Here is a 15,873-nt window from a genome sequence, read left to right on the forward strand (position 1 = left end):
CGATCCTGGCGCAGGATCAGTGTTTGTGTGATCCTCAAATGAGTGTGGGTGGTTCAGTGTATGCGACTTGAATATTTGTGAAATCACACGCGACACAAGGATTAAACACCTCAATGCAGATTATTTTGTTGTTAAGTATAATTTTGTTAAACTTCATAGTATTTATATCACCATTACCGAAAAAAAAACGAATTACAGTGAAAAAATTTTAGTCAGAAAATATTAGTTTCGCATTTCTTACTACTTATTAAAAACACAATGTTATACCCACATTGGCTTTTGGCAATTGCTTTTACACTAGAAAGGGATATCGGATACAATCCCACATACTAGACACAGGTCGCGGTAAATTGTTTAAAAGAATATTCTTTCCTGTTTGTTTTCTATTCTTCAATCTTGATCGACCTCGATACTTAGTGACCTTCCGTAGAGCCTGCTAATTACCCTAACATAATTAGTGAAACGCAGGTAAAACTGTTTAGAGTTAAACAGTCAGTGGTCGGAAGGTCAGGCTTCATTACTAAGATTATCGGTTGTAGTTGCTTCCCGAATATGATGGAAAGCAAATGAATCTCGTCGCAACGCAGATAGGTATTGCATAAAATATTTTTGTTTACAAACTCAAAAATAAATGAAAAACGAGGGCTTACAAATAAAATAATGTTGCCATTAAAATTAATTAGTACCTAGTTTTTTTATTTGATTTGTGTTTGAATAAAAAACAGTTTTAGATTCTCTATAATAAGAATGTTTTAAGTACCTTAATGAATATAAAACCGTTTTTTTAAGTGCAATTTCTTCCTTTCTTCCAGTATAACAACTAAGATATTTAACTAAACTACATCGAGTCTATATCGGGTAGAAAATAAGGATTCTCTGATAAGATAGATCTTGAAAAATTCACTATTTGTGGTTCCTTACAAGACATTGCAAAAACTAGTTCAAAAAAGTAACACATACAGTTTTATGATGTTTCTCGTCGGATACATTATGTATGTAATTCTACAACGGAAGCATTTACATGTTCAGTAATAAAAATAAATAATCATACGAATAAATATTTTTTATTAAGGTTTAATATTAATTAAACGCTCTCTCTTTATTAATTACTGCGGAAATTAATAAGACAGTAATGACGGTCTTTGTTATTTTAATAGTTTGCATCTTTATCTTACGTAAATATAGAAAGTTTTTGATGCGTTTATTTAAATGATGAAGTCGTAAGAGGTTCTTGCTTGTAATATACACGTATCGTGGTAGTTTGTTTGGAAGGTATTTATGTTCAATGTTATCAGAATACCGAGATTGCAGCCGAGTGAATAAATCAATTCATACTCAGATGTAACGAGCGCTGCGCTACAGTTAATACTCATAACGATACCTGCTTAAATTAGTAAATTAGTTCGGCAATATAGTTGTGTTGAAAATCAAATAAATATGTTTCCTGCTTGGTATTTTATTATATTTATTTAAAAATAAATATTCGTTTATATTTCAGTGTGCATCAAGTCTTAGTAAGTCCATTCATGTTAAACCATTTATTTCTTCAATTATAAATATGAACAAGCTTTGCAAATGCTTCGGAGCGCGACGCGATTCAATTAACTTTGTTTTAGTAGCGATAATGAACATGTCCGATAATTGTACGTTTGTGGGACTGCGCTGCCGCCCGTCGCCTCCTGCCTCCGCCTGCCTCCGTCCGCCGCTAATGCGAGCAATTTACTGGTGATATAGCTAACAGACGGAGTACCGACGGCACGGCAGCTGCGCTCCCAGTCCTACACTTAAACCCTCTCCATATACGACATACAAATGTATGATAACAAGAATGCTTGTTAATATATTCTTATTGGCAGATTTGTGATACAAGCGCCTTTTAACGCATCTGTTCATTTGTAAACAGTTAAGTAGTTGGATAATTTAGGTATATTTTATAGCATGATGTTAATAAGCTTGTTAGGCATCAAGTAATCAATAGTTTCGCGAAACGTTCATAGTTATGTTTAAACTGATATTTTTTCTTTCTTTTTTTAACATTATGGTTATTCAGAATACTACTTTATTTTTATAGTTCTATAGAATCTGTAAGCAGTTTATCAAACCTATTTAACGTCTGTTGACGTTACCTCTGTCAATGCATCTGTAGTTGACATAATTACATAATTATGAATTATTTTTTCCAGATCGCGTCGTATTGGCGCAGGAATGTTAATTGGTTTCTAGCGCAGTTCAGTTTCTCTGTCAGTCTTCGAAACATTTGAAGAATCGCGGACACTTCCGGGTGCTTGACGATAGTTGGTCCATTAAAGCTTTTTTAAAATCCGTAACGAGATTTTTTCTTGTCTAATGTGATTTCTAAACCACAGTGTGTATGAGGGAAATAGCCTGCTCAGTGCGCACGTCACTTGATGTCAGGTTAGTTAGTTCTAAACAATCCATCAGGCAGGGCGCTGGCAGCGGGAGACATTGTGCGCGCGCTTTACATTTTTATCCTTTTTTCCCACCCAGTGCTTGTCACTGTGCTATGTCGCAAGCATTCATGTTTAATGTTTATTACGTCTATTTTAAAGACATGTACAGAATACTTTCCGAATTGTTGTACTAGTAATTGGGGAAACGAAAACCGAAAGTATAATCAGTGGTTCTTTTGGGATAATAATAATAATAATTTATTTATTTAAAACCTTAAACTATCATTACATGGTAAACCCTAATGCTAGAACCTGCAACGAAATATTATTATTCTTAATTAATCTTATTTCAACATTTTGCTCATGACACACCCAGACTCAGGACAAGCGTTTGAGGACTACAGAAATGCATGTCCTGCGCGGAGATCGAACCTGCGACACGTCACACCACTCGTCTATCTGTGCAATCTCTTTTACAAACTTACCTTGCCAATGACGTAAACGAAGAGTAGGTCCTCGTACTTAATCAAATTCTTAGCATTAATAATCATCGTGTGGCAGCTGACAAAATTAATCGCAGTTTATCAGCTGGCGACAGTTACTTAGGCTGTCAGTTCATCGTTAAACAGTTGATGTAATTACTAACGAGAGCTGTAATGTATCGCAAATAGTGATGCCCGGACACGCCCAGGACGCGAGGGTTATTACCTGGCTGTTATGCGGTGTTGAGGAGGAAGTTGATACTGCTCAGGGTTAATACTAGTCTTAAGTGTTGTGTTCGTACTGCCTTATGACAAAGTTCGTAAAAATATTTCTTTGTAGTAAATATCTATCAACGAACCTCCTTTTAAACTGCGTTTGTTTCGGGTGTCTGTCTCTTATCAAGCTAAGCATTAAATTGCTATTATATTTGTTATATATAGTGTTTGAAGTTATACCAAGTCACGGGTTCATGCCCTAGGTCATGCACAGTCGCAGTTTGCGTGCTCAGCTTATATTAGTTCCGGTCTATGCGTTTGTGTAGTACGTATATATAATATACTATCTGACATGATGGACGGTCTTGACACCATTACTGACAGCGGATTGCAATCGCATCGTCGTGTGGGTGCCGGACGAACTACGTACACGTTACATTGTGAATATGACTAGAGTGCATCTTTCGTAGGGTTGACAAAACATTGACGTTGAAACGATTAATAATAAAATACCTGTGAACTATTCATAAAAAATACGTATTTAGGCAATGATAAACAAGTACCTATTGCTTGCTGTGTTGAGTATGCAAAATAACCAATAAAACTTTTAGAAATTATTTCATTTACCTCATCATTCATTCATTGGTTTGACGTTAATATAATGCATGTTTAAATGTATAGTTTATAGAAATTAATGGTGTGGTAGCCTAAGGAACCTTAATCAGTGGCAGCCCTACACGTGAGAGTCAGCATTACTGTGATTACATGGTGTAAACAAGCTATTAGTGCATCAAAGCTGTCTGAGCTGTCTGAAGGCTACAGCTTTAATTACATCCGTAGCCCTTGCGGCGACCACAAATCTGCAAGTCCTCAGGTCAGTCTCAAGTCTCAGTCTCAAGATACCAACGTATCCACTATATGTATAAAGAAAAAATAATAAATTACGTTTTTTTTTTAAGAATTATCTAATCCATATGATCAACTATTTCTGAATGCGAAAAGAAAGTATCTCGGATTGGATGTCTGTCTCGCTTTCCAGCTAAAATAACTGAATTATTGGTAGGGGGCTGTAATTGTACAGTTTTGAAACGGTAACTAACGCGCTCTGTAAACTGAAGTCCACGCGGACGGAGTCGCGGACAACAGCTAGTTGATAGTAAATTAAAGGAGGTATTATGCCTGATTGATTCTTATGGCAAAGTGCCCGTTAAAAGCAATGCAGAGATTGAGCTTGTGTGCAGTTATCAATTATGCTGGTCATTTGCTGTTCATAATTTCTTGTTCACCATAATAAGCTCGGACTTTAAGAGACGGAATTTAACCATTCATTTATCTTATTTAAGTGCACATACCTACGAAATTAAATAAGATGCGGTCATGATAGGTTAAAAAATATGTTTTTAGTTAAGCAACCACAAAAATGTGAGTAACTATAAATTAAGATGTTAATGGTATACTATGAAGATTGGATCTCTTGTAACATCACTTGTCAGTACACATGATCCAGAAAAGCAACATTCATTGCCCCCTCCAAAAATTTCACCATTTTTTATGTCATTATCTCAGCCCCTTTTCATTAATTCCAATAAAAAATACGATTCGAATATATTTTTGAAATCTCCGTGATACCTACAATTATTACTTTTTAATTGACAGTAAATCCAAGGATTTCTAAAAACTAAAAAGTGTGGGTTCAGACCTTATTCATCACTATGAATAAGGTCTAATATTTATGTGAACAGAACCTAAATTGAATTGTAAATTGTTCAAGGTACTTGTAAAAGAATATTTTTATATTGCACAACGTAATTGTATCCGATATTTTATAGAGATCATGTTCTACACTTGAAACGGTTGTATATTGTGAATGTGATACATTTAACTCACTTTATACGTGGCCTGCTATCGCAATGATCATTATGTGTGAAAACGACGCAATGCGAAGGTTTGTACACATGTTGACGTGACTCGAATCTCTATACATTTTACATTAACCTATTTTTTACCATAACATGTTTAGACAGTATTACTTGCTTGTAGAAATAACAGAAGTTTAAAAATATATTTGGTGCTTATTTCGATAAAATGGTATCAAACATTACTAATGATGGACGTTTAGCCTAACTGTCTTCACAAGCCAAAAGCCATTACGACCGAGCCTTTCTCGCGGACACTTTGCTGGACAGCCAATTCCCTGTGCCTGAGTTATGAAGGATATAATCCTGTATCGACAGGGAAGGGCGACGTTCAGCCTATTTTATGGCTCAGTCATTACACCGCGCACAGTGAGGACGCCCTGAGGGTTCTAGTGTAGGACAGTGTTGATTTATTCGCCAACGTGAGAAGTAATGTAACAATTGCCTGAGGGCGCATTTGTCGCTACGTTTCTAGCAGGCCTTACTATGTAAGAAATTGTATTGTAAGTAGTTTGTAATTATAATTCATCCTATAGTTGTGAGACTGGTGGTTATACTTAATAACTTTAAATCGTTTAATTTGAAAAAGAAAACATTACTCTTTTTAAATATAGCATCACGACTTTTGTAATTATATTGACAAACGTCAGGCCAAAATCATTTATTTTCATAAAATTCAGTTTACTCACCACGCAATACAATAAACAATAATAACACATTCATAACAAATCGTACACATGCCAATTACCAGCTGTTAGAAAGTAAGAGTGTTGTTCAGAGAAATGCGCAAGCGCAACCCGCTGCGTCACCAACAACACACACATAGCGGCGCGGGCGCAGCTAGCTCGTGAGTGACATTGAAACTGTTATTAAACACTAATGTGCTACACATGTCACCTGGACGTACACAGGCACGTTTGTGAATGTAAATTGTGCATTATTTACGTAATAATGATAGTGATATTACCATTTTGCGTGACAACAAACAACCTGTGTACATTTTTGACAATTTAATTATATATTTTTGTGAGAGTTAAGTATGTCCTTCAGATCAAAAGAGTTAGGAATTCCCTTCAGTTTGCAATTGAAATGTTGCAAAGATTTGTCTCTAGGTACTCTAGGTAGATGTCACAAACCTACAAAATACGCACCTTTATCAGCTATCAAATCAATACCGCATCATAAATAATAAATGAAATAAATTGTTTCTCAGTTTATAGCAACAAAACATAATAGCCATTTTGCTATCGCAGTCATAAACAATCCCTGCAAATGGCTGCATCACGCGAATGTTAATGTAATGTATTCGTATTACGACAGCGCCACAGAGAGTCAAATCCCTAACGCGAGGCGATTCATGCCGGCTGTCGGCCTGCCGTCAATAATAATGGCGTTTGGTAACCGATCAGCGCCGCACAGGGAGTTTACTGCTCCACTTTCATTTGACAGACAATTATGTAGATTGTAGAATTAAAATAAACCTGGAATAATCGTGAAACGGGAAACAAAGCATAACGAAACACGAAATTAGATTGTTGGACATTATTTGGTGGTAGTGGACTAAAGAATGAAGAGCTGGCAGTATTCTTACCATCTGAACCATGAACCATTGCACTTCACATCCATAGTAAAGAGTCCAGATTAGAAAAAAACATGCATATTCAAGTAATCTTCCACGATACCCTTTAAGGCTATCGTCCATCATCATCTCAGATATAAACGCACAGATCTAGATCTCCAGATACCATTCTCCCTTAATATATTCTACCTAGACTACAGCACATACATACAGTGACTAAACTAACAAACATGGTCGGAGATATCCGAAGATAATCCGGGATCATCACAATACCCTCATTTATATAATGAAAGCAAACTGGTGGTGGTACAAAGAGCCGCCGTCCCGACGTCCGCGCGAGTCCGACCCGTCAATTACGTGGATGTGGTCGTGCGCGCGCCGGGGGCGTGCTCCGCGCCTACGCACTGCACTAACAATGGGCCTGTACTGCGAGCATGCATAACAGAAGGCCAGGATATGGAGACGAGGATAGTTTTCAAGGGTTAAGCAATATTACAGTGCATTCTTCCAAACAAAGCCTTTGTGATTTGTTATCCGCAGATATCGTGTACTTTCAAAGCATTTACAAAACTGAACGAAACTACTTTTGTCCAAAAAGAAGCATCTTAAAATCTTTATTTGGAGTAAGATTTCTGATATTTTTGTTCAGTGGTATATCTCTCCGTATTATGTTCATTAGTCTAACGGAATAGTCCAGCTCAGGTACAAATTATAGGGATCATTAAGCGAAATACCAAGTTGTCAGGGGTATTGTAAGGAATTTGAGTTTCGTGTATTTAGAACCTCAGTTGTAGTATGTGAGTAACTGGATCCCTATTAATGACAAGTGGTTAGAGGTCGGGTATTCAAATCCATTTGATAGTTATTGCCTCTATTGAGTCACAGGTTTATAGGCTGTCAGAATGATCTTGAATATGTTAAAGCTTGGTTTTGATCTAATTGTATTCGTTCGACTATCTCACTTGAAACATATGAACAATAGTTCTTTCTTTTTCTTTATTTAAAACGACACCCGCAGTAAGGAATTTAATCCTTGTGTCGCGGGGGTTTACAAACATACATCTAACATGCACAAAGACTCCCAGACTCAGAACCAGCTTTCGTGGATCACACAAATGCTTGTCCTATGCGGGGATTGAACCCGCGACACGACGCGCAGGGTGGGTTTGGCGTGGTGACCTCAGTACAGTGTAGTTTTTGTAGTGTTTGGTAAGGTGAATATACGTGTGTTGACTCACCAGTGAGGCTGACCGCTGCTGATTGTTGAGGTCATGGTGGCTGCGGGAGCGGTCCTCGCCGGCGTCCGAGAACTGCCCCGACTTGCGGCCGCTGTGGACAACATAACAAAGGTCGATCACATTGGATAATCTATAATTATTCGATTATGAGAGGCGACAAAGACGCGTTTGGAACCAAATAGATTAGATTAGAATATTTTTTATTGTACACCATAGAATTGCAGCAGTGCATACGGTGTTAGGGTACAAGGTGTCAAATACGCCAAATGGATTGGCAAAATGATAAACTAAATAAAATGCACATTAACCAAGAACATAAATAAATTCCATTGATGGACGACCAATTGAGTGGGTGAGAAAAGGCAAGGACGATGATTATAAATAAATAAGAAAGGAATTTTTGAGTAATCGCGTTGAAAAATCTAAAAAATCTTGCATCGAATATATGTTTACCTATACTAATAATCTCTTAAGCCTTTTTATTGTAACGTGACAGTAAGCTCGTGGTAATGATAGGAAGGTTGTTACAAACATTGTGTAATCTGTCCTCGAAGGTCGTTCAGTAAGTGGTTTTTGATATTTTCTGTTCCGTGTTCATATCCGCTTACATTATAAAGTTACAAAGATTTTAATAGATTGATGTTTAGCTACTGGGCGGATCTTATTTCTTTGTTTCATTTTATAGCGTGTATAAAATGAAACTTTTATGGCGTACATAAGTTTTTTTTAACAGTAGTTTTGCTTTAAAAGAACTTGAGATGTCAACGATTAAGTACAATGAAGCACGTTGATTTCAACGTCGCCTTTCATATATTTTTAAGCTTAAGCCTGTAAAATAGTTCTCATCATATTTGTTGCAGATACAATTTGTATTGACTTTAGTCACCTAACAGTAATACTTAAAGTTGTATCATTTGACGGCCACCCGCCCGCGGCCCTTGAAACAGAAGCTCTTGTTATTGTGAATGTCAAAACAAAGCTAATTTGTGCAAATGTAAACATAAATAAACGGCATTGGTGTTGCCAGCGCTATAACTAATTACAAAGGAGTAATTAATGGAAGCTTTATACATCGACGATTACATTTGAATATTTAAGACTATTGTTTTGGTGTAGGTGGTGCCTTGACAGTTGACTGATCAGATTGGAGTGATGTGGCTGAGTGTGTTAGAGGAAAAAACACTGAGACAAAAATACGTAATTAAAAGGTCTTTGCAACTCGATCGATACTTGTAAAAGGTGATACTGCCTCTTTTTTTGCGACTTTTTCACAAGACTTATATCAAGTGTCATATAACTCGAATCTTTTTTCTTGATCTGCGAAATCATAAGTCAACATAACCATGTCATGTTCTAAAAGGCATGATTATAAAAACTATTGTAATTGAAAACTGTTGTTACGCAAATATGATTATATCCATTGATATCGTGACAAAAAAATAAGTCCAAATTACATAAAACATAACCATGAGAAGCAAGGTCGCTACATAATATTACGTGAATTATTTAATTAAACTTAAATAAATAGAATAATTAGTCTCACGTCATTGTTTAGTCAGAACAATCCAGTTTGTGTTATACTGTGTTGCACAACTTATACAGTTTCTGAGAAAATTCGAATGAATATGATAATGTAACAGTAGATAATATGTAATTAATGTATCTTGAAGTGTCAACCTGGGAACTGTCACCGCGCGCCGCTTCAGACAGATTTCTCGTCGTGGATAATTATTTGTCGTGGGACTAGAATACTTAACGTTTATTTATGTTTTTTTTTTGAGTGAATGAATGAATTTGATTCGAAAAATAACATCTGACTACGAGTTTGTTTAAGGTAACACCTGGGCGTTATTTCCAGAGTTAGACGTGGGAAAAATAGGCTTATTTTAGAAAAAGTCAAAATTACCTTTGATTATTACACAATACAATGAAACCGCACTGCACCTAACATATCCTACTTAGTAAACAGCTATTGGGCAATACTAAAAGCCGACATGTATAATGTACTCACGTATGAATTACATTTAATTACCTATCAATCACTCAAACTGCATAAGTGAACATACTTATGCAGTTCAGCAGGCAAAGGATCCAAATAAAGTTATTAAAATAATTACCAATAACTCTATTTACCATTACACATATCCCGGTGAAGCACTTTAACTGAAATACGAATATAATACATGTTGTATGTATCGGTTACATTTAATTGTAACAATCACACAATTATCTCGTAATACAGTTTTGATAATTGAAACAGACAGCTTTACTGCTCAAGCCTATTATTATAAGTACTATTACATATCCGCTTGTAACCTGGTTCCGTTATGTGTTAAGAGTGACTGTAATTAAATTTATGTGGCAAATTACATTAGTGTAGGTACCAGATTACAGAAAATGGCCCTCTCTCCACTGATCTCATTAATTAAAGTGTAGGTACACTTCAATGCTACAATGAAGAGATTGAGCGCTGGAATTAACATATTCCATGCATATAGGTATCAACTAAAATTCTAAAATTTTAATTCTGTTTTTCTTTTTAAATACCACTTCCGCACTAAGGAATTTAATCCTTCTGTATTGGGAGTTTCAGCAGAACAAGCATCCATAGATCATCCTAAAGCTTGTCCTACGCGCGTATCGAATGCTCGCAGTATGTTTTCTGTGGTGACCTATTAAGAACTTTTAAAGTATAGTAAACTCTTTGCTCTGTGGAATATAATATAACTAGTCAACTACTTCTAAAGGAGGTGTCTAAACGACATACGTTTTGGGTATAGGACATTGTCAGCAGTTAATCTGCTGCGGAACTGCGACAGAACACTGAGCAAGAAGTCCATCACGTGGACAACAACGCAGCCTAATGTTGAATACGTCGAATATTGAATTAGGTGCATGGTGCCGTGGTGTGAGCCCGGCTCGCGGGTTGTGTCACCCACGCCGCCGCGCCGCGCTCCCGACTGCCTCGCTCCGCGGCAGACGATGACCGCCCGGCTATGGTAATTGAATTGCTCGATACTCTACATTCCGAGACCGACCGCCTCTCATAACGAAGGTATCCTACTTATTGGGAAACTCCCACGCTCACTCAGGCTATAATTACAAAAAATACGTTCGAGTTGGGATTGCGAATCCCACGTCAAAACTGATTTGAAACATTTTTAAGACTCGTTGACTGACTGCGTAAAGACCTATGAAATTAACCTTATAAGCAGGATAATAAGAAAAGATTTTTTCAAAACTAGCACTTTCTAACTGGAAATCTATTCAGCGTTGTTAGTTACCTGCATCCGAGCTTGCGGTGCGCGCGCCGGGTGCCGCTGATCATGGACAGAGTGCTCATCACCGCAGACATGGCGCGCCGCTGCTAAACACATGTGATCTGAGGACAAACAAACATACACATTCATATTGCAAGAAATGGTAGATATCACTTATTAACTTATTAAGTAAAAGAAATAAAAAAAACATAAACGATAAGACTGATGTTTCTCATACGCTCAACGCTATGTTTCATAATGAAATCTTCAATAAAAAAAAACTCTTTCTAGATATTTTATTGAATCTGAAAATCATGTGTATACATTCTGTTTCTGAGGAAATAAACACGTGATTTTAATAAACTCAAACTGTTATTTTACCGTCTCCACAACTGTACCTAGAGCAGGCACGATCACAGCAAGAAAACATCCATACGAAGCAACAGGAATACGTAACATAGTAAATCAATATCTTATGGCGTAGTTAGTACGTAAGACCGGTGTGCGTCCATAACCCGATGCAAATGTATCGGACAAGCGCTGTGCGCCGCACATCACGCTGACAAATTGTGGAGCGATGTAGCGCTTAACGAGGAGCTGCAAAAACTGCAGCGATGCGTGTGCAAGAAGATCACAAGTGTAGACTAAGGAGGTTTGTATTATTGTGTTTGCTTACTTTTTATTAGTGGTGTTCCATTTTTATAAAGTACAATGCGTTTCAATGTGCACGATGATGGAAATTGGGTGATTTTTGTTCACTATCATGAGTGGAAGTGTACTTTGGTAGTAATGTTTATAGTTATTCCTTATTTGATTTTCATAGATCCAGCATGTAAATGTCAAGGACAACATACTAATGTAGAAGCCAAAAATAGCTGATTTTGCGAACTTTTGAAGTAAGTCAAGATCAGATATAATGTATTTTTCCTTGTAACTGGCGTGTAAAGATTCGCGCCGGTGTCGAGTGCTGGCGGCGCGTGATCGCGGGCGTGAAGAGGCAAATGTTTTGCACAATTAACGATAAAAACAATTTGTCGGCGACTAAACCTTTGAAGAATTAACAAACTATTGCCGATTCGATACGGAACCATAATTGAAGGACAATTAAATGTTTCGTTTGTTTTGTTAATATGCGGATGATGTAAGACATATATTAAAAAAATATGATTTATTTTAATGTTATCTACTTCTATTAATAAGGATACTGTTTACAGACTAGTCCTTAATGGCTTCTGCATTAAGTAGAGACTTCAGTGACTTTACAAACAACGTAGAGATAAAAATTACAAGATATTAATGTTCATAAGTGTATTACTAGAAAATAATATAAATAAAAATCGTTCTTTAAAGGTTATTGCAGCAACCGTTACAAGTCGTTTGGTATCATTTACTTTATCTAATAAAAACAAGTGGCTTGCTTTTTAATTACCCCGCAGACTAGAACATACGCAGAGTGTCTTACGTTATAGAACTTGAAACATTATCATATAATAAGGGCGGAGACACCGGAGAGCATCCACTAACACTTAGAGTTGTAGTTGTGGAAGAGAGATGCCGCTCTCCGCCGTGCAGTTTCTGTCACGCTCCAACAATTGCAATAATATTACTTTTCATAGAGGTGGCAATAGGCTGTCATGGTTTGCGTCGCAAGCCGCTGTTATACAAGACTGGAAGAAGGATAGTGATATCATAAAATTTTGATGTTTTTCTGATGTGAATTGATGAAAAGATGCGCTGCTCGAAATAATCTTATTTTGTCTGGTATAGTTTCCGTTAGTACATTAAGTATCAATTTATAATATATCATGTATATTTAAGACAATAGTGCTCAAATTTATACTGTAACATTTTTTTGCCGATGCCTTATGAGCAAGTTTTTGTTATCAATGTGACTAAATCACATGCACCCATTACGCACTGACGGCTGCCGCATAATTTTTCACACCCTACAAGATAACTAATGCTCTCTGAAAGATCACATAGTTGATGGTTTCTATAATTGATTTTTGGATTGGCAACCTTAATAGTCGTGACTCTGTAGCCTTATCAGATCGTTAGATGACTGATGATCGTGTTAATGAAAACAACTGCGCTTGGACTGTGAGAAGTTCATTAGAGGCTGTGTAGCGAGCAAGGAGGCTAGCTACCTCATATGTGTGTCCAGACTATCGTAAAACTGTATAATATGCGGATCTCATCAAAAGCCTTCACTATACCATTAAAACGTGAATATGTTCCTCTTCATTAATTAAGCCATTTATTGCTTGATGGGAATTCATTTTCAACTGACTTCGGAAAAGAGGATGTTATCAATTCGTATTTTTCAGAATGTTTAAAACTGGTGGACCGATTTTAATGACCAATTTTAAGTTGACGTAAATATTGCTATGTTTAAATACTTTCTTAGGGGAAGACTAGTGTGCAAAGAAATTCAAAGAATTATACTTAATTTCTTAAAGTGCATTTTTATCAAGTTCTAAATAAGTTATTTTAATATTCACTCATATCTTCCTCAAGAGATCAAAACATAACACGTTTGTTGTGCCTCCCGTCCTCGCGTGCCTCTCGGCTGCTCCGGTTCGTAATGACGGCTATGACAGGCGCTGGCGTGTGCCTGTAATGACAGTGGATTCGCCTGCGCAGCGCGCCGTGACTTACCCGCCATTACGCCGGCATCCCGCCTCTAATACCAGGGCTCTACATGAACAATTATATGCTGAGCAGTGAACATAATACAATGAATGAACGAGTTATTATAAGCGAGAACATTGGTTCTGCTATCTCATGCTAGATTTAAACTATGATACAATATCTGGAATGGAAGCTCTACCATTTCTTCTTCAATTTTGTATACTAAATATCGGTAACTTTATTAACTACTAGATGTTGCCCGCGACTTTGTCCGCGTGGTTATGATATAACATAGTTATAAAGTAGATTTTCTTTAATCAATTATTTGGAATCGTTTCTTCGCAACAACAATAATTATTTTGATGCGAAGTTCCTCCTAAGATATTCCCTGTTATTTAATTATGTAAAAAGCAACTTTGTTCGGAATCAAATATGTATGTATGCTACTTGTAACGCTTAAAAGTTTAAAAATATTTTTTTTACGTAACATTTCATTACAGCTATGCTCCTATCAATAATAGCGTGATATTATATATCCAATAGCCTTCCTCATTAAATTTTCTATTTAACACTGAAAGAATTGTTCAAATCGGACTCATAGTTCCTGATATTATCGCGCTTAAACAAACACACAAACAAAATCTTCAGCTTTTTGAACCAATTTAGAATTTACGAAACAGGACCAATCCACATAAACGACCATACAACCGACAATATAATTTTACCACGACGATACCGAAGCGCTCGGCCGATACCCAACCAAATGCGTGTAACGAAACCATAGCGCGATCTATTTCGATCCCAACGCCATCTATCGACCATAGTGACAACTCGGATTATTTATCTATACTCCGTTCGGGCATTTTCTTTGTACTAAAAGTAGTATTATATTTTTTATATGTTATTTTATTATTTTTTTCATACCTTTTTACTATTTATTTACTTTTTTCCGATGAATTAAAACAACATGAACCGAACTCGTGTAACGATCGACACCATTGCGCGTAGTACTAATAGAATTATCTATACTCCGTTAGAGCATTTTCTTTGTAGTAAAACTTTTATTATATTAATATTATTATTTTTACACCTTTTTACTGTTTATTTACATTTTTCTGATGGATTTTCCGATGAATTAAAACAATAACAAGAACCGAACACGTGTAATGACACCATTGCGCGATTAACGCCATCTATCTACTTAGCATAGGAACAGCTCGACATTTGACCAATAGATGGCACTATTATATAGTATGTCCGTAATAAATTTTATTTTTTATTTTTATTTTTTGTAATAAAAACTATCCTATGTCCTTTCTCAAGTTTCAAACTATGTCTGTACCAAATTTCACACAAATCGGTTCAGTAGTTTAGGCGTGAAGAAAAGACAGACAGACAGACAGAAAGACAGACAGACAGAGTTACTTTCGCATTTATAATATTAGTTTGGATGAATGTGGCATATTATGTAGAAACCGGTAAGGTTTTTGTCCAGTTTTCCCATCCGAGGCGCGACTATAAATTGCATGAGAAACACATTAGCCCGGTTCTCGCTTGTTAGTAGTCGGCCGAGTGGTGACAGACTGTCTCTGCTTTACAACAATCATAAATACTTGACAACTACGTAGATAAGACGAAACACTTGACATTCTGGGAAAACATCGTGTGCGGGACGTTAACGTAGCTATAATCGTCACAAACACACGTTTATAAAAGAATTCCATAAAACCAAGTTATTTAAATTTCTAATGGCCATCTAATTGGCATAATAATGTAAGTTATTACCTGATTTGCATTCGATCCTCTCACGCAACCTGTGCGTATGGTTTATTTGTTCCGGTTTGGACGTATCATTTGCTATATGTGCATGTATCATTCTTGTAAAACCCATTAACGGCACAGGAAATATTCATCAACATTTGCCTTTTAAGTACAAATTATTGGTATCAATATAACTTTAAACTTGGTTGTTTTGCTGCAGATATCTTTAACCGTTTCTGCGATAATATCGGCTAGACGTATTTATTACTTTCGTCCCTCAGTCTCGACTGTATTCGATGTATTTCATGTCCATTAGTAATCTATAAGCAGATTATTTTTTCTTCAAACGTTTCTATGGTTGAGATAGGCTAGGGGTGGC

General features: G+C 36.4%; 1 protein-coding gene across 1 annotated transcript in view; it reads right to left on the reverse strand.

Moving 5' to 3' along the window:
• The window catches only part of LOC113504592, a 67,674-nt gene that overhangs the window by 26,910 nt on the left and 24,891 nt on the right, over nucleotides 1-15,873 (reverse strand). Inside the window, exons 2-3 of the mRNA XM_026886969.1 lie at nucleotides 11,127-11,224; nucleotides 7,843-7,933 (exon numbers count right to left, since the gene is read on the reverse strand). Coding sequence (XP_026742770.1) covers nucleotides 7,843-7,933; nucleotides 11,127-11,197 — 162 coding nt within the window. The 5' untranslated portion in view covers nucleotides 11,198-11,224. The remainder of the gene's footprint in view (nucleotides 1-7,842; nucleotides 7,934-11,126; nucleotides 11,225-15,873) is intronic.

Source organism: Trichoplusia ni, chromosome 22, assembly GCF_003590095.1.
Source record: "Trichoplusia ni isolate ovarian cell line Hi5 chromosome 22, tn1, whole genome shotgun sequence".
In the NCBI taxonomy this organism is placed as follows: Eukaryota; Metazoa; Arthropoda; class Insecta; order Lepidoptera; family Noctuidae; genus Trichoplusia; species Trichoplusia ni.